At 44.5% G+C, this 20099-nt stretch overlaps 1 protein-coding gene across 1 annotated transcript; it reads right to left on the reverse strand.

Moving 5' to 3' along the window:
• Positions 1-2347: 2347 nt before the first annotated feature.
• Positions 2348-18621, reverse strand: RGR (retinal G protein coupled receptor). The gene is made up of 7 exons (XM_056850197.1): positions 18460-18621; positions 10608-10764; positions 7141-7262; positions 6090-6243; positions 4676-4793; positions 3213-3326; positions 2348-2502 (listed from the first exon to the last, which is right to left on the reverse strand). The coding sequence occupies exons 1-7, from the start codon at positions 18539-18541 to the stop codon at positions 2359-2361; spliced, it is 891 nt and encodes a 296-aa protein (XP_056706175.1). The 5' UTR covers positions 18542-18621; the 3' UTR covers positions 2348-2358.
• Positions 18622-20099: the final 1478 nt, after the last annotated feature.

The raw sequence follows: 20099 nt of genomic DNA on the forward strand, positions 1-20099 counted from the left end.
GACTGCCAAAAATATCAGCTCCCTTTGACCCTTCTCCCTAAGCGCATGGTGTATTCAATAAGAAAAAGAATATTGGGTAACCAAGTTCAGAACAACAATTCTCTCATTTAAAAAAAAAATAGGGGATTGAGAGAGCCCTTGAATCTGACTTCTGGTATTCAGCAAACTAAAAGGTGTCTTTTCAGTATTCCTGTCTGATATGATTGCAAATCTTGATGTCATCATTCTCAAACCCCATCTGGCCAACGTCAGCTCTTAGTTAAATAGTTTCAGGTGGTTTGCTGGATTGGTTTGTGGTAGAAGGTCAAGATTTGAGTCCAGTAGCACCTTAAAGATCAATAAGATTTCCAGGGTATAAGCTTCCGAAATTCAAAGGGAGCTTTAAGTATCAAACACTTATACCGTGGAAATCTTTTTGGTCTGTAAGATGCTACTGGACTCAAATCTTGTTCTAGTTAAACAAATGTAAGAAACGTTCACCATTAGTCATGAGGTAAGAGCCAGTGTGGTGTAGTGGTTAAAAGCAGGATTCTAATCTGGAGAACAGGTTTGACTCCTCACTCCTCCACATGAGCGGCGGACCCTAATCTGGAGAACCAGTTTCAATTCCCCACTCCTCCACATGAAGCCTGCTGGGTGACCTTGGGCCAGTCACAGTTCTCTCAGAACTCTCTCAGCCCACATGGAGGAAGGCAATGGCAAACACCTTTGAACATCTCTTGCCTTGAAAACCCTATGGGGTTGCCATAAGTCAGCTGTGACTTGACGGCATTTTCCACCACCATAGTTGTGAGGCTAAATAAAGTAAAGAAAGTCACTTCAAAATAACAATCACGCGGAGGAATGGAGAAATCAAAACTTGCCAAGCAGAGGGTAGTAAACCCAAGAAACACATTAAATGATGAATATTGGTTTGACAGCGTTAAAACTGAATAGAGGCATCCATTTTTAATCAGACACCAATCGAGACAAACAAGAAAAGAATGACAGAAACAGCCCATTTTTCACACATATTCATTTTATGCAAATATAAAATGCAGACACAAACATACGGCATAAATAGCGGATATGGCTTTAATCTCTCAATAGCCTGGAAACACCATATGTACAAAACAAGTGGAAATCCTTTCCAGCAGGCCTCAGTGGGTTCTCGTCTAGATTTGTCCCTACTATTAATTTTCTCTCTCCCCCTTCCCATGTTTCAGAAGACTCAGGATGGATTTGCGATGACAAGTGTAAAACGAAACCAGGGCCAACCCATCGTGTTTTGAGGTGATTCGCTTGTCAAGCATCACTTGATGGACTGAAAAACAAGCTTGCCAGGTAAGGTAGAGTTGCAGGAGGACCTTTCAGTAATTCAATAACAATACTGAACTTTTCCAATGTGGAATGGCTATTAACTAATAGGAAATGCACATGATTTCCACTTAGAAGAAGAAGAAGAGTTGGTTTTTATATGCCGACTTTCTCTACCACTTCAGGAAGACTCAAACCGGTTTACAATTACCTTCCTTTCCCCTTCCCACAAAAGACACCCTGTGAGATAGGTGGGGCTGAGAGAGTGTGACTAGCCCAAGGTCACCCAGCTGGCTTCATGTGGAGGAGTGGGGAAACCAACCCGGTTCACCAGATTAGCATCCACCGTTCCAGTGGAGGAGTGGGAATCAAACCTGGCTCTACAGATCAGAGTCCACCGCTCCAAACTACTGCTCTTAACCACTACACCATGCTGGCTCCCCAGGGTTGCCAACTCTGTGTTGGGAAATTCTTGAAGAGTTTGGGGGTGGATACTGGAGAGGGGAGGGTTTGGAGAGGGGAAGAGCCTCAGCAGTGTATCATACAGTTCACCTTCCAAAGTTGCCATTTTCTCCAGGGAAACTGATCTCTGTCACCTGGATTCTGGGAGATCTCCAGGCACCATGTGGAAGATGGCAACCCTATTTCTGCTGCTAGTTGCCGGCGACTACATGTTTCCCCAAGGTTCCAGCTAGATGACACAGAGATCATGGATCTCTGTTGATGTTTAAGCATTGATTGATAGTCACACAGGGTCCTGATCCGGATTGGGGCTATGTCAGGAGGGGAGTTTCATCCTTAAACCACTGCACAGTTTTGAGAATGGATATGGCCCTTTGGAGGCTCTATTTGCCTCACTGTGGAGAAAAGTATAGTGTCGGGGAACTCAGTAGGTACAATCCCAGGCATCCTGTCTGGTTTGGCCCCTGACAAGAATACCTGAATAATCTGTACCTCTGTGTCACTTTCACACTTTTTTAGGCCCACACGCTTTGGTACAGAATCTTATACGTACATCTAAAAAATGGAATCTGTGAAGAGGCCTTTAGCTAAGTTAACACATTATTTCGTTTTGCTATCCACTTCGGCTTTGTCAATCTTCTGTCCTGTGAGGAACTGCCAGATGCCCCCTCTGTAGTTCTCATTCCCCAAGGCATAGATGAGGGCATTCACGGCTGGCGAAATTTTAGCAATGACGGCAGGAATCTGTTGGGAAGAGCATTCAGGAACACAGGATTAGGATTGGGTTTTTTTTGCTGACAAGTCACAGTTGACTTATGGTGACCTCATAGGGTTTTCCAGGCAAAAGACATTCAGAGGTGGTTTGCCATTGCTTGCCCTGTGAGTTGTGAGGACTGGGATCTAGGGTTATGCTGGTTGCACAACAGAGTGATTTTAGAGGCCACATTTGGTGCTCAGGCTTCCAGGGGCCTATCCCTAGGGTTGCCAGGTCACTCTTCGCCACCTTAGGTCTTAATATTATTTCCTTAGGCTGCATTCAGATGACAGAATGTACTTCGGTCTTATTCAGTTCTAATTTAATGTCATGTCCAAATACTGATTGAACAACACACTGGTTTATTGGAAGGCACTAAATTGGGATTCTGCCCTGACCTGGATGGCTCAGGTTAGCCTCATCTCATCATATCTCAGAAGCTAAGCAGGGTCAGCCACGGTTAGTACTTGGATGGAAGACCACTAAGGAATACCAGGGTTGTTATGCAGAGGAAGGCAATGGCAAACCACCTCTGTTAGTCTCTTGCCTTGAAAAAGTCCGTTGCAACTTGACGGCACTTTACATGCACACACAAACTGGGATTCTAAAGCATGGTTTGCACCTGCCTTGTTAAGCACAGTTTGTGCTAACTATGGTTTGCTGCTACATTTGAATGTTGAAATCGAAACTTCTTACATACCATTCGGATTTTGGGTGAAATGAAAGTCACATTTTCAACAGCCGCATAGAAGCATAAAACTGAGTAAGGGCCCCAGCAAATGACCAAAGATTTCACGGGCAAACCAGTATTAAACTGGGAAGAAAGAACAAAGAACGAGGCATTACATTCCTTTGATTCACATTGAAGAATTAAGTCAGATGTTACAAACAAACAGCAAATTAAATGATGCATAATTACACAGTAGGATCCTACATGATCAGGGGCCTGGAGACCAAGCCCTACAAGGAAAGGCTGAGGGAGTTGGGAAAGTTCAGTTTGGAGAAGAGGAGGTTGAGGGAGAACATGATTGCTCTCTTTAAGTATTGGAAGGGCTGTCACTTAGAGGAGGGCAAGGAGCTGATCCTGATGGCAGCAGAGGATAGGACTCACAATAATGGGTTTAAATTGCGGGCAGAGAGGTCCCGGCTGGATATTAATTTAAAATGTTTTTTTAAAGTAAGGGTTGTTTGACAGTGGAATCAGCTGCCTAGGGAGGTGGTGAGCTCCCCCTCACTGGCAGTCTTTAAGCAGAGGCTGGTCAAGCACTTGTCAGGGATGCTCGAGGCTGATCCTGCATTGAGCAGGGGGTTGGACTACATGGCCTGTATGGCCCCTTCCAACTCTATGATTCTATGTTTCTACTTACAGCCAGCTATACACAATAGTGTAGACGACAGTCCCTAATAATGTATCCAAGTAACTTTGTGAATCATTTTGTACAGTGCAGCACTATTTGCCTGAGTAGAAAAGCCCTCCTGAATAATTCAGTTTTGCATAGTTTGCTGAAAGCCAGGAGAGGGGGAGCCTTCCTGACCTCTTCAAGCAGGCCATTCCATAAGATGTGGACCACAATGGCGAAAGCACATGTATGGGCGTTTGTTGATTTTGCCCATTTGCTGGTTGGCACCTGCAAAAGGCCTTGCTCAGATGAGCGAAGCTGTCATGGTGGCGCATAGGGGAAGAGACGGTCTCACAGATATGAGGGTCCAAAGCCATGAAGAGCTTTGTATATGATAGCCACTACCTTAAATTGAGCCTGGTAACTGATGGACAGCCAGTGGAGTGACTGCAGAATGGGAGGAATATGCATGCTCTGTCTAGCTCCAGGTAATAGCTTTGCAGCGCCACTCTGCACCAACTACAGTTTCTGACATTTTTTAGGGGAGACCAACGTACAGTGCATTACAGTAGTCTAGTCTTGCTATTACTGTGGCATGGATTCAGGTGACCAGATCAGCCGTATCAAGTAGGGCTGTACATATCAATAAACCCGTACTGAAAATAAGCTGAAAAAAGCCATTTTGGTAAATTTCGGGGTCGGGTTTACCGAATTCCAAAACCTGGAGGGAAAGCCAAAGCTGAATTGGCCATTCCCCCAAAAAAGCTCTACTTAGAGACTCTGAATGAATCACACTTTGGGGAACTTGGAAATTTTTCCTTACCCTGTATTGTCCAGTTTTCTTGAACCTGTGATCTATAGATTGGTAAGCTGTCAGCATGATGAAAACCGGAATCATAAAATTGAAAAAGGCCAGAGGAATAAGATATGTGATGTAGTTTCTGGAACAAGGATAAATGAAGACCTTTAATTGATACTGAAGAAAGTCACTTTGCTTCTCTTCTTTTGGGACAAATGCAATATTTTAAACAACAAATCCACACCTTTTTTTTTTTTAGAAATGAAATTATTTTTAAAATTGTGATGGCAGCTTTAACCTCTGCCATGAATCACCTTGAGCAGATATCTGAAAAGGAAGCTAACAAATATGACAAATAAATGAAAAAAAAAAGAACCTCTCATATTGCTTTTTTCTCTATGGGACTTTTCCCTCCTTTTAATATTATCATTTTAAAAATGCCCCCTTTTTATCCTGCAGTGGCCACGAAGTCTCCTTGGAGATGCTGCAGCGGTGCCACGGTCCCACTGTCCCTGCCACTGCAAGACTCAGGAATCAGCTCTAAGAGTTGTAAGCACAATTAAAGCCATGACCTGGAATATTTTGTTCCTGTACCTATTGTCCATATCTTCAATGATGATGTTCTAGTGTCCATCTAGAGGGCTGGTTCACATTCATGCTCATCGTTCAATCATCAAGCAATGATTTTGCGTATGCAGTTGAGTCATCACGGATCATATCCCACAGGTAGACCTTCCCAGTGGAGTCAGTCCACAGAGTCAAGTATAGTAATCAACAGCCCATTCCTGAGCCTTGCAGAGGCTGGGGACTGTGTGGCTGCGGCTCTGTCGCGGCATCTTCAATAAGGTTTCCCAGCTGCTGCAAGGCTAAAAAAACCTTTTTTAAAAAAGTGAAAATGGGGAAGTAGCGATGCTGCACCAAGAAAAACCTGCACCAAGAAAAACTTGTCACTAGAGGGGGCTTTCCAGGCTGGAGGGGCTAAGAAAGCTGACTACAGTCAGCTCCGCTCCTGGGAATGCCCCTCATGCTGGCACCGCATTTCTCTTCCGAGATTTAGGTCCCAGAAAGGCTGTGGCGTTGGAGGAGCACCATGCAGCTCCACGGCACCCAGGAGCTGATGGAACTGCCCTCACTGCCAGTGCAAGTGCCTCTTCTTCCGTGATAAGAGGGCACTTACGCTGGTGGCGGGGTCACGCCGCCTCCACTCCACTTTCAGTGGGATGCCTGCCCACTTGCCCGCGCGCAGGGGGGTGTCATCTGGGGCAGCTGCCTGCTTGGGGCTTGATTGGCTAAATTTTAAGTTGATAATATTGTATGGCCCGCGAATGATGTTATAAATATCCAAATGGCCCTTGGCGGAAAAAAGGTTCCCCACCCCTGCCTTACAAGAAGCCAAGCTATACAAATGCATCAGTTACAAACACTAGGTGTGCCTTACCTGTCTCCTTTGGTGTAGTCCAATGTACAGCATGTTCTGAGGGGTTCGTAGTCATATTCGCCCCACCCCAAAAGTGGCATCGCGGACCAAAAGGCCGCAAACAGCCACAAAAAGACCACCATGGGGATGACTGAGTTCCACTGGAGTTTACTTCCTGCAAAGAAGAGACGTAGACGTTTTCCCCCAAGGTGGAACGGGATTCATCTCCCTCCCGCAAATGACAAGAATATTTCAGATCGAATCTCAAAGGATCTGGGATTTGTTTGATAGTTGCTTGCAAGACGGAATGAGGAATTTATGTTCAGCAATATTGGGGACCATGAAAAATATTATTGAAAGCGAAACATGTAAGACACATCTCTTATTTTTGATATATCTAGCAGTTGTTCCTTTTCAACACAGCAAGAGTTTAGAATGACTCAAGCTGGCTGCTTAAGATAGGACAGTATCAACAATTCTGTTTTTGATGATTCATGCCCCAGTTTCATCCTTTTAAATCTAGAGATTAGTCATCTGAATGCATGACTTTCCCTTGCATGTTGGGGGGTATCAATATTGTAGATATCAAGAATGAAGAACACCTCTTTATTACTCTCTGCAGTTCCAGGTCAAAACTAATCATTATATATCGTCTTGGAATAATCTTGGTTGACAAGCTTTCTAAAGCTCTTTTGCTTCAACTAATTAATTATGGTTTCTGACCTACAGTTGCAGTATTTCCATATCGTCCTGACATGGATGAACCAGGCTAATGTGAACTTGACAGATCTCCGAAGCTAAGCAGGGTCATCCCCGGTTAGTATTTTGAATGGAGACCACTGCGGAAGTCCAGGGTCACTATGCAGAGGCAGGCAACGGCAAACCACCTCTGTCTCTTGCCTACGGGGCAACCCTACGGGGTCACCATAAGTCAGCTGCGACTTGATGGTACTTTCTACAACCACCATTTCCATATAATGTTTGGCACTTTGGCAATTGTTTTCCATTGATGTGTCTCAAGCCAAGCCTAATTCCTCAGTAACAAAAGAACAGACCAGGTGAGAATACTTACTGGAGCAGTAGTGGTGATACCGGTCCCAGGCAACTGCAGCTGCAGAGCTAATGCTGGTCAGGGACATTAAAAATCCATGAAATCCATGCATCTGACAGCCCTCAGAGCCGTAGGGCCAATGTCTGTAAAGCAGCAAATGAAAACAATTGGGCTTCTAGATGCTCAGGCAATAAGGGAACAACCATGAACACACACAATCACATATGAAGCTGCCTTATACTGAATCATCCCATCAGGCCATCAAGGTCAATACTGTCTACTCTAGATGGCCATCTGTCAGCAGTGCTGATTCGATGACCTTAGGCAGATGATGAGAGGGAGGGCATCTTGGCCATCTTCTGGTCACTGGGTGTGTGTGTGGGGAGGTAGTTGTGAAATTCCTGCATTGTGCAGGGGGTTGGACTAGATGACCCTGGTGGTCCCTTCCAACTCTATGATTCTATGATTCTACTCAGGCAGACAGCAGCGCTCCAGGGTGCTTTTTAACTGGAGGCACCGGCGATTGAAACTGGAACCATTTGCATGCAAAGCAGAGGCTCTCCGAGCCACAGCCCCTTCACCTTCAGAGGTTGACCAAGTGAAAATGCAATTTTTTTTGCAGCATATTGACAGCTCCTCAAATGATGAACCATTTTCTTTTCACTCAGGAACAACGAGATGTGTTCCAGGTGGGAGACTGAGAAAGAAAAGTCCACATATTGGTTGGTTTATGTTTGTAGAATTAAACGTTGCCAAGCAATGACGGTTGCAACCTTTCTTCATAGGACTTGCATCTCCAGACCTCTCACCATCTTTGTTGCCCTCCTCTGGACATGTTCCAGCTTGTCTACATCTTTCTTAAATTGGGGTGCCCAAAACTCAACACAATACTCTAGGTGAGGTCTAACCAGATTAGAGAAAAGTGATACCATCACTTCGCCTGATCTGGACGCTATACTTCTGTTGATGTAGCCCAAGATCGCATTTGCCATTTTAGCTACTGCATCACACTGCTGACTCATGTTCAATGTTTGGTTTACTAAGACCCCAAGATCCTTTTCCCACACACTACTGCTGAGACATGTCTCCCCCATTCTATAATTATGCATTTGATTTTTCCTACCTAAATGAAGAACTTTACATTTATCTTTGTTGAAGTGCATTTTATTAGTTTTAGCCCAATTCTCCAGCCGGTCAAGATCATCCTGTATCCTGGCTCTGTCTTCTACCGTATTTGCTACCCCTCCCAATCTAGTATTATCTGCCAGTTTATTAAACATCCCCTCTATTCTTTCATCCAAATAATTTATAAAGATGTTGAACAACACAGGGCCCAGGACTGATCCCTGAGGTACTCCACTAGTCACTCCTCTCCAAGTGGTTGTAGAACCGTTAACAAACACTCTTTGGGTGTGATCTGTCAACCAGTTACAGATCCACCTAACAGAAATAGGATCTAAACCACATTTTCCTCCTCTCTCCCCTACAATTCTTAAGAACATAAGAACATAAGAAAGACCGTGCTGGATCGGACCAACGTCCATCAAGTCCAGCAATCTGTTCACACAGTGGCCAAGTTACTGCTCTTGCAAAACTAACACCTTTTATACATAATCAGTCAATTTCAGAATTTCAGAAAAAAATGGTATGTCTTTTTTCAATTATATAGCTAAAAATTAGGAATAGAAACAGAATATGAAAGTGTAGGTAATGCATGTTTAAGAATAAATATATTATCAGTATGAGAATATACTGAGAACACAGAGAAGTGTAATTCAAAGAATTTAATAACTGAAATGTAATTTCAAGGTAAGCTCCATATATAATTTAATAATCAGATTGTTTGTGTTGATATGTTCATGTCTGTGTTTGTATGTTTTGTGTTTAAAAATAAAATCTTTAAAAAAAAGATGAAGAGTTGGTTTTTATATGCCGACTTTCTCTATCACTTAAGGAAGAATCAAACTGGCTTACAATCACCTTCCCTTCCCCTTCCCACAACAGACATATGTGCATACTGATAAACCTGAACTGCAAATAAACCTGAAATTAGCCGTTTCTGTAAATTTTGGGATTCGGGTTTACCGGATACCAAAACCTGGGGATAAAGCCAAAGCCAAATAGGTGATTCCTGGAAAAGCCAAGTAGATATTTGGCTTTTTGAGTTCAGCTATTCACCTTTGCTCAGAGGCTGTGCTTTCTCCCCTTTTTCTTTTTTGACTGGTTTTGTTAGGGCCCCATAGTTGGGGCCCTTTTGAGATAAGGTTACTTAAAAGTCGGGGCTCACTGAGTCCTGTCTGGAGGGATATACCCTCCAATTAAAAGAGCCAGCTTCCACAGCCACCCACCAGGCTTCTGAAGAAGATTTCTTCATCCACGTGGATAACCAATCTCTTTCAGACAGCCCCTGTGGTCATGACTTCAACTGGCTCCGATATCACTACCACCACCTCATGAAAACCTGCTTTCCAAAAGAAGGTTGCCCTGACTAGAGGCTTCGTTTCCCTGCACTGTGACCATCTCTTGGAATCAGATTTTTCATGACCACAACAAAGAATTGCTCACAGGATGTCATTTGGCACCAAAAGGAATGTTTTCCGTGCCTTATTTCTCTTGCATGTAAGCCTTTTCCCTCCATTTGGAAGCTCATTTGCATGGACACCATGCAAAGTGACCCAGAAACGAAGGCAGCCCCCAGACTTTGAGTTGCCAGACAGCCAATCGGCAAAGTTGTTTTCTGTTGCCCCAGAAGGTCGGAGCAGAACCAGAGCTTCGAAAAAAACCCCATTGACTATATACCCGAATGTTTCGGGAAACATAAAGCTGCATACCAAAGTTTACTGGTATGGGCATTTGGCTTATTTCGGGTTTACTGAAAAAAATTGTGCCCAATAAACCCAAACCTGGAATTTACTGAATTTTGTTGTTGTTGCACAACTCTAATTTCTATGCATGTAAAGTGTCGTCAAGTTGCAGCTGGCTTACGGCGACCACAGCAAGGGGCTCTCGAGTCAAGTGAGAAGCAGAGGTGATTGACTACCACCTTCCTCTGCACAACCTTCCTCGGTGGTCTCCCATCCAAGCACCGACCCTGATGAGATCGGACTATACCATGCTGCCTTCCCTCCATTCTGTTTCTAGAACAGAACAAAAATGGCTAACGTGCTGGGGTGGGGGAAGCTTGAGATATTTTTCATTACTCAAAAGTAATGCTTACTAAAGAAAAGTTGGTGACCTCTAGTCACCCAGAAGAGTTGGATTCAGTGGAGGATGGGAATTGCTTTGTGTAGGATTGGTAGCCATCCACTGGCATGCAAATGATTAGTTTCTATGGCTCTGGGATCTTACACTACATAGAGTCTGAATGTCTGCTTTCCAAACTATGTAGTTTGTATGAGCATAATACCATCTATGTACAGTATGGCTTTCTATCAGAATCGTGTTGTGTGTGTATGTATGTATACAGTGAAAACAAAAGTCCTATCTACCTTAGAAAACTAGAGAAAGCAGCAATGAGTGCGTTGATGCAGATCCCACAGTCGGATAACGCAAGGTTGAAAACCAGGAAGTTACCAGGAGTCCGAAGTTCTTTGATTTGGTGGAAAGAGATGATTGTCAATCCATTCAGACAGAACCCAAGTAAAGCTGCAGAAAGAAGCAAATTTATTTATTTATTTCAAAGCTTAACAATGGGTCCCAGTTTGTTTCCAGATCCGATTAAAGGTGCTGACCTTTAAAGCACCGTGCAGTTTGGGACCAGCTAAGAACCACCTGCTCTCATATGAACCTGCCTGACCACTATAGTCATGAGGTGATGCTTTGGGTGTCTTCACCATCTGAGGCTAGATGGGTGAGCCATCTGAGTGAGGGCCTTCACAGTTGTGGCACCCAAACTGTGGAACTCCCTCCCCAGGGATATTAATCTGTCCTCTTGCATCACTGTCTTCTGCCAGATGATGAAGACATTTTTGTTTCATCTGGCGTTCCCTCAGTGACCTAGCCTTCCTGCCCCATGTTCTAATTGTCGGTTTCCTCTCTCTATATATCTATCTATATCTATCTCTCTATCTCTCTATCTATCTAGTCTCAATGAGTATGAATGAACCAAAGAGCTATACGCATAATTTCTCCCTCTTGTAGAGATTCCAACCTCCAGGTGGCACCTGGAGATCCCTCAGAATTAAAATCCATCTCCAGACTACAGAGATCAGTCCCCCTGGAGAAAATTGATGCTTTGGAGGGTGGACTCTATCATATAGTACCCTACTGCGGTCCCTGTCCTCTCCAGAGTCCATCCCCAAACCTCCAGGAGTTGCCCAACCTGGATCTGGCAATCCTACCTCCCCACCCCCCTCCACTGGCCAGGGGGAACCTGGCCACCCTAGTTTAGTTTGTCAAGCCTCTGATATGATATCGATCAGTGGTCAACCTATCCAGATCTGAGACCAACCTTTAACTCACAGGCAACATAAGCTGCAAGCATATGACATCATGGTCATATGACAGGAAGAGAAAGATCCAGAATGATGACTTCAATGAAGCAAAAGCCAGGACATCAAGAGAGCCAAGGACAGGAAGCACAAGCCAAGCACTAGAAGGTGTATTGTAACAAGGAACAAGCTAAGGATCGGTGCCATGGAAGAATCCTCTACATTGCTGTATGATCTTACCTCACCATTCTGCTGCTTCTCTTACTATGCCTGCAAGTTCTTTCTTTCTTTCTTTCTTTCTTTCTTTCTTTCTTTCTTTCTTTCTTTCTTTCTTTCTTTCTTTCTTTCTTTCTTTCTTTCTTTCTTTCCATGCATGTCCTCCCCAAAATCACCCCCAAATAGTGACTCCCTGAAGGAACTTGTGACCCCAGGAAGTGGGGCTCCATGACCCCCACAAAGGGTGGAAAACCCCCCTGATATAGAGTGAGTTCACTCTTCAAAGTATCTCTAACAGGAGACCTAAAGTTAGGATGTGGGTCTTATTAAATCCAGAAGAGGGTCTAATAGAATATTATAATCTCTTCTAGTAAATAAAGAACCATAATCCACTGAACTGATGCCTGTGAACACACCAAGAAAGAATTGTGAGAATTTGGTGCATAGATATTAACAATACGTAAGAATTTCTCATCTATCCACAGAATCAATCCAATATGTCTTTTTCTTCTGCAGCAGCTAATATTTTCTTACAGACGAACACCTCCATTCCTCCAGTTCAGGAAGAAATACGGTCACAATACTCATGCCATCCAATGTATAATTGCCTTTATTACAAAGGTACTTTTAACAATAAAATCAGCCTGTTCTTTAGCATGCATTTAAAACACAGGCTTGCCTATCTGGATATCTTTATCATTTCACATTCCACATTGCAAATAGATATACGAAGTAGAGACACTATCTAGATAATGGGTTTAATGGTTTTAAAATGTGATGTTATCATGTATGTTTTGAACAGTTAGCTGCCTTGGTGGCCCTTGTGAGGGCAGAAAGGCGAGATACAAATTTCGCAAATCTATAAATAAATCAAACCATAAAACAGGGAGATTGCTTTTCTTTTTTTAACCACACTAAATACTGTGGAAATAGTTAAGGCTGACTAGAAGTTCATGCTGATCGGCAGCAATTGACTCTAAGCCCATTGAAGTCAATGGACGTTGAAGGGGTATACCTGCTTAGGGTTGCACTGTCAATGAACTCCATAGCTAATCAGGAGCATGCAACCTAGGTTGTTTATGCATGGGTACTTTCACTCACGTTCACCCCCATCTGTCTCGGTCGTTCCTAGGAGTTATGAATGAGTTTTCCATCTGTTAGAGATGACTTCACAGCCAGCCCTCACAAATTCCAGGCCTTCCCATCCCTATATTAACCTGATTCTTCCCTCTCCCCTGAGCTCAGCCCTGGTGAAATCCCCATGCATAAGGCAAAGCGCAGGACACAGAAGTTTGGTTTCTCTCACAGCAAGCAGACAGCCAATTACAAAGCAGCATGTCAAAGGGCGGGGATTCAAATACTTCCTGATTCCTCTGAGATCTTTCTGAGCAGAAGGCTTTTTAAAACAAGGCTTGGATCCCCCCCCCCATTCCATTCAAATAGCTCTGTTTTTGTTTTTGTTCTTAAAATGCTATTAAATTGCTTTTTTAATGTGGCAACTGGATTTCGGGGGGGGGGGGACTTTTCTCTCACTACAGCCAATTATGAAGCAGAATTTCAAGGGGCGAGGATTCAAATACTTCCTGATTTGAACTTGGAGACTGCTGGTGCATAGACTCCCAACCAGAAAGTGTGGGTCCAGTGAGTGATGAACCTCAGGTAAAACTCCCATGCATAAATGACCCTAGGTTCTTCGTTTCTCAAGCATATCTTCATTATATTAGCACAACATTTCACATGTGCAGACTAGTCCATTCCATGGGTACCCATAAGTCAGTCCTGCCGAGTCAAATGGGACTTGCTCTCAGGGGTGTGGACATAGGATTGCAGCTGTGCAGTGCAGCCTGATCCTAGGCATGCTTACTCAGGAGTAAGCTCCATTGACTTCTGCAAGGCTTACTCCCAAGGTGGTGCCCCTGGCCCTTCCCCTCTAGATTGACTTTAGGATCATTCCACATTTGTCGTGGAGCTGTACCCTGTGCCGTTTGCAGATGGATGTCAAGGATTTAAGGCATGGTCCAACTAGTGCTGAGGCCCCATTGATTTCAGTGGGACATTGAAGCATGTGTGTGAATGTTTCCCATGGAAAGTGGTGGTGGTGGGACTTAGAAGTGCTTCGCTAGGCTTTACCCTGTTGTGACCTTATTACAGGACTCCAGCGATGAACCTCGGTCGTGTGTTGCTCAACTCTTCCAAGAAATGATCATCATACACTCACAGTGATGAAAGGCATCCATTGTCTACCCTATTCCTCAATTCAACCTACTTTTTCCTCCTGACCCCATAAAGAAAAACCTCTCCTTGTATTTTAAAACAAGACCGAATAATTCAAACTGTCATATATTTCAAAACATGCCTTGTGACAAGTAATTATAGAACTTAGACTTGTGTAAAAACATCAAGCGTAATACTTTGGGTACAGCCTAGCCCATATTACGGATTTTAAACTCTATTGGTTTTCCATTGGAGAGCTTTAAGATTTTAGCTGGCTTGCTAATATCAGTGGGGATTCACGGTGCTTAACATGTGCTGGGTCATGATTTTGGCTTTCAATTTTAATTAGAACTGCAATTAAAACAATATCTGTGTTTTTAAAGAAGGACATCAACAGCTTTTCTGTTTGAGAATAAGTTAGTATGATGGCTGGCTACAGGATAAAATAAACAAATACAGAAAATCAATGAAAATACTAAGCTAGAGTGATGGTTAGTAATGCATGGCTGTAAAACTGGAAAATTCTGCTATTTAGTAAAAATACATTTGCAAAATCGAATGGACTTCTTAATATAACCAACCATTAGTGAACAGTTGAAGGTTTGCACTAGGTGAAAAAAGGTGCAAATGTAAGAGAGGGGGGAAAGTACATTTAGGGAAATTTTCACCGTTTTGAACACACATGAATACACACATGTTGTCTTATCCTGAACTGGATCTTGATCCATCAAGTCAATATTGTCTACTCAGACTGGCAGCAGCTTTCCAGGGTCTCAGGCTGAGGTCTTTCACATCACCTACTGCCTGGTCCTTTTTTAACTGGAGATGCTGGGGATTGAACTTGGGACCCTCTGCATGCCAAGCAGATGCTCTGCCACTGTGCCATAGCCCCTCCCCTTTTCTTAGTCAAACATGCTTCGATTCCAGTACTGTTGTTTCCTCTTGGATGTAAATCCTTGCCTCTGATGAACCTTGGTTTTCCCCTGACAAACCCACAGGGATCCAAACAAAGGCATTATATTATACAACTTGTAAATCAGTTGCCATGAACACAGGCAAAACTGAAAACGGTGAGACTCGATTGTGCCACAAACAGCAAGTTATCAGAATGAACAGTAGGAATCTTGCCTCCTAAATGCTCCACCTTTAAGTCCACGTGGAATAAAACCATAGTAAAGGCCTTGTCCCCAAATCTTCAAAACAGCAAACTTCCCCTACACTGTCTCCAGAGTCTAGTTACGTAAACCTCATCACAAACAACCCGTGCTCGGTTTTCCAAAAGCAGACAGAATGATTGCACAACCATAATAACAGGTACTTTAAAGCCTGTACCGGTCTATTGTAAATGTTCCTTTTTTTGGTTGTTCTTCAATGTTTTCAACAATTTGTTTTTGTTGCAAACCACAGGTCTGCAAGTGGAATGCAACGTCCAAGAGGCAATCGGATCGACCCTATCTCTACTTACCTTCCGCCATCATCACTGTGCCAAAGCTAAATACTTCAAGTTCAGTGAACCCTTCGGGCAGAGGAGGTAACACTGCCATCTTCGTAAAACAAAGGCCAGGTGAACCACAGTAAACACTTGGTGTCAATCTTGCTTTCCCTCTGTCTCTGTCTCTCCTTTTTAGCTGTCTCTCTGACTCTTCCCGAAGCTCAAGATATCTGCCTTCTTAAAGGGCCAGTTCTTATGTGGACACTAACCAATCATAAGGGTCAAATTTTTCAAATATCCCGTGAGTACAGCAAATGATGGCAGCCACTAGGCATAGTTTTTGAAGTTGCATGATTCATGGGTGGGTGAGGGGAACAGAAATGCTTCTCTGTGTTTTGGTCTTAACAACCGGTACTCTGTAAATCTGAAAGCATCCACTCTCCACTCATGTTTCCATGGTTCTACAGTTATTAACCAGATAATTTTTTAAAAAATTACACTCCATGAACCTTTCAGATGATCAGTGACACAGACGTTTTGATTCTGTTCCATAAATCATAACCAGGCCAGGAGGCAAAGAACCAGACATCTAGGTCTACATGCTTAAGGGGTTTGGGACTTATACTTCTTGAACACACAATGCCCCTAAAAAGCCTCACGGGAAACTGCTTCTGAGGAGGAAGGGAGTGAGTTTCAAAAGTAGTTTGTGATGTGGCACAGGAAGGAAAACGGGTCAAATATATCACTAGGAAATGGGCATAATTAACTCCCTCCCCCCTTTAAATTATATTCCATATTCTCAGCCTTTATGGCTTTATGAATAGGGTTGCCAACCTCCAGGTGGTGGCTGGAGATCTCCTGCTGTTACACCTGATCTCCAGGCGACAGAGGTGAGTTCCCCTGGACAAAATGGCCACTTTGGAAGGTGGACTCTATGGCATTACAGCCCATTAAAATCACCTCAGCCTCTCCCTTCCCAGGCTCCACCCCTAAATCTCCCTGGATTTCCCAACCTGGAATTGAGAACCCTGCTGGGGAAGCTTCAGGACCAAGAGCTTGAAAAACAGAAGAGGGGCTAAAAGGAAGAAACCAGGCTAATGTTCCTCATATCAGAATTTCATAGGTAAAACACAGCCCCAGAAAAGGCAGTGACAGCATTGAGTGAAGGACTGTCCATGAAAATCTAAACTGATGTGGGAGGAAGCAGCCCTTCAGATACTCTCATCTGGTACCTGGCATTAAATTTTATGGTACACGTGGCCCAGCCTGACCAATTGACATTGATATCATATCTGGCCCTCATAAGAAACGAGTCTGATGCCTCTGACTTATGGCTTTAAAGGTAACACCAATGTCTTGAAAGGTTCCTGAACAGTAGGGTTGCCAGCTCCAGGTTGGAGAATACCTGGAGATGTTTGGGGCGGGGCCTGAGGAGGATGGAGTTTGGGGAGGGGAAGGACTTCAATGCTATAGAGTCCAATTGCCAGAGCAGCCATTTTCTCCAGGGGAACTCATCTCTATCGGCTGGAGATCACTTGTAATAGCAGGAGATCTTCAGCTACTACCTGGAGGTTGGCAACCCTATGGACAGAAGTGCTTTGTCGTTGCCTTCGTCTGCATAGTGACCCTGGAATTCCTTGGTGGTTTCCCATCCAAATACTTACCAGGGCTGACCCTGCTTAGCTTCCCAGATCTGATGAGATCGGGCTAGCCTGGGCCATCCAGGTCAGGGCATTCCTGCAATAATAATTAGCAATCAAACATGGAGTCAAAAAGACTTCCAGATTGCAATAAACTCCAGCATTCCCTGATTACCTTTATATAGACCTGTTCTTGGTCAGTCTCCTGCCCATTTGGTCCCAAATGTGTTTCTTGAGAAGATTTTTTAAAAATTTGTTTACATTATTTATAGTTCGCCTTTCTTGCTGGGACTTCAGGCAGATTATACAGAATAAGTCAATTCAGTCAACTGGATGGGACATCCAACAGATTAGAGAAATGTCATTAAAGTCTCTCTGTGTTGCACTTTACCCTTCCTTGGTTTCTATTTCCTGGTTACAGTTTCTTGACTCTCAGTTCAATGGCTGCTTTGGCAATTGGACGGTATGGCATTGAAGTCTCTCCCCTCCCTAAGCTCTGCCCTCATCAGGCTCCATCCCCAAAAACCTCCCGCCGGTGGTGAAGAGGGACCTGGCAACCCTATCTGTCCACCTCTTGCCTTGAAAACCCTATGGCAGGGGTGGGAACGTCAGGCCTGGGGGCCTGTGAAATCATTTGGTCTGGCTCTTTGTGGGTCCTGGCAGATCTCTATCTTAGAAGGATCTAAGACTGGTGATCCGCCCCCTCGCTCGGACAGGAATAACCTCTATTCAAGGTGGAAGTGAGTTTATTTTGTTGAAAAAAGGAACCTTTTTTCCCCCTTGCAGAAGAGTTGTTAGCTATGGAGATACTAGGAGCACCCAAGAAACTGTGTTAACCCTTTCCCACCCGGGCCATGGAGAAACGTATCCCCTCTGTACTACAAGAGGGCTGGGGCCGGAAGTGGCCACAATGGAGGGGTTAAAGGGGGCAAAGCCAGAATGCGCGTGGGGTGGTGGTGGTGGTTCTTAGCCAATGTGTCCTCATTTCATCCCTGCAGGCGGAGGTAGCAGAAGCTGGCTGTAGAATCCAGCCCCGACCATGCGGAGCCGGAGCAACTCTAGTGTGCGGTTAGATGGCTACACCCGGCTGCTGCAACAGACCATCCTGTGCCACCAGGTGGGTGAGTGCGCCACCGGTTGGATGGCTGCCTGCTTGCCAGTGCCCGGGGGGGTCATCTGGGGCAGCCGCCTGCTTAGGGCTTGGTCGGCTAATTTTTAAGTTGATAATTTTGTATGGCCCGCGAATGATCTTATAAATATCCAAATGGCCCTTGGAGGAAAAAAGGTTCCCCACCCCTGCCCTATGGGGTCACCATAAGTCAGCTGTGACTTGACGGCACTTTATACACACACATTGCAGGAATAATACACTCTACTGCAGGCAATCTACCACCTTTCCTCAGCTTACCTTCTACCAGCAAGGTGGTGCCAATGCTAAACACCTCTAATTCGGTGAAGCCTTCCGGGACAGCACATGTGGAAGTAACCATGTTGGTAGTAAAAAGGCCTCCAGCCTTGGGCGCTCCGCTACAGAATATCCTGCCCTTGAGGTTTCTTTACTCTGAATTTTCCACCTTCCTTCCAGGGGTCCAAGAGGGCTGGTGACCTTCTTAAAGGGAGAGTCCACGTGCAGACGCACAAAAGGGCTTATATAAAAGCGTCGGGGCTTTAGTTCTGAGGTCGCAATCCCTACAAGAATGCCATTAAGAAGTCAACAAAAGGAACTCCCCCTGCCCCGCTCCATGGGCAAATCGTATTTGCAAACTGTGGCAAAAAGGAAAGCATTCATTTCCTTTATAACAGGGCCTTTGTGCAGACAAGCTTAAGACCCCTCTCCAGTTAATTTGGAGAAAGAATTTAAAAATGTTGGAATGGCACGGTGGTGGTGGTGGGGGAAGTAATTGGGGAATGACCTGAAAAACAAGATAACACTATTGAATGTCCATTTAGGGGAAAGGGGCCAAAGGGAACACAATTCTTTATTATCCTGAAAGAAGTCAATGTGGAGTTTTGCCAAGAGTTATTCTGAAATGTTCCCTCCCTTCCTGGTCCTTGTTTTGTGCATTGTTTTCTGGGTGAGCAAAACAAAGAGCCGAAGAGTCAGAATAGGATATGGAAGTAAAGGTCCCCTGTGCAAGCACCAGGTCATTCCAGATCCATGGGGCAGACTTTGTTTTACGGGGTGGTTTGGCATTGCCTTCCCCAGTCATCTACTCTTTACTCCCAGCAAGCTGGGTACTCATTTTACTGACCTCGGAAGGATGGAAGGTTGAGTCGACCTTGACCCCGCTACCTGAAACCGACTTCTGTCGGGATCGAACTTAGGTGGTAAGCAGAGCTTGGACTGCAGTACTGCTACTTACCACTCTGCACCGCGGGGCTCCTTCCGGATATGGAAGAACCAGGTTCAAATCCCCACTCTTCCAAGGAAGCTTGCTGGGTGACCTTGGGCTAGTCACAGTCTCTCAGCTGAACTTACCTCACCGGGTTTCTGTCAGGATGAAATAGAGGAGGGAACAATGTTGGGAAGACATTTTGGGTCCCCACTGTGGACAAAAGTGGGGTATAAATGAGTAGGTAAATAAATAAACAGAAGTTACAGATCTGGCTGGCTCACAGGGATGTGAGAGGCCGGAGGAGGCCATGAAATTCGGCAAACTGGCACCCCGTACAGCAAGCACAGATGTGAATAGCTCCCAACTTGCAGCTAAAGTTGCCAACCTCCAGGTACTGGCTGTAAATCTCCTGCTGCAACTCATCTCCAGCTGATAGAGATTAGTTCACCTGCAGAAAATGGCCACTTTGGCAGTTGGACTCTATGGCACTGAAGTCCCTCCCCTCCCCAAACCCCGCCCTCCTCAGGCTCTGCCCCAAAAACCTCCCGCCAGCGGTGAAGAGGGACCTGGCAACCCTATCCGATCTCTAGGGCCTTCCTGGAAGTTGGCAACTTGATCTCAGACTTATCTCCCCCAGCTTATTACAAAATGCAAATTGATGGTTTGGGTTCATCTATGCTCTCTTGATTTGGGGAATAATTTGATAGGTGTA

The sequence above is a fragment of the Euleptes europaea genome, chromosome 5, assembly GCF_029931775.1.
Source record: "Euleptes europaea isolate rEulEur1 chromosome 5, rEulEur1.hap1, whole genome shotgun sequence".
In the NCBI taxonomy this organism is placed as follows: domain Eukaryota; kingdom Metazoa; phylum Chordata; class Lepidosauria; order Squamata; family Sphaerodactylidae; genus Euleptes; species Euleptes europaea.

Coding starts and splice junctions, on each gene's coding strand:
- RGR (XM_056850197.1), bottom strand. CDS start 18,541: ATGGTTACTTCCACATGTGCTGTCCCGGAAGGCTTCACCGAATTAGAG. Junction 7,263..10,607: donor GCTTTCTCTAGTTTTCTAAG/GTAGATAGGACT, acceptor GCTGCTTTACAG/ACATTGGCCCTACGGCTCTG. Junction 4,794..6,089: donor GACTACACCAAAGGAGACAG/GTAAGGCACACC, acceptor TCCTTGTTCCAG/AAACTACATCACATATCTTA.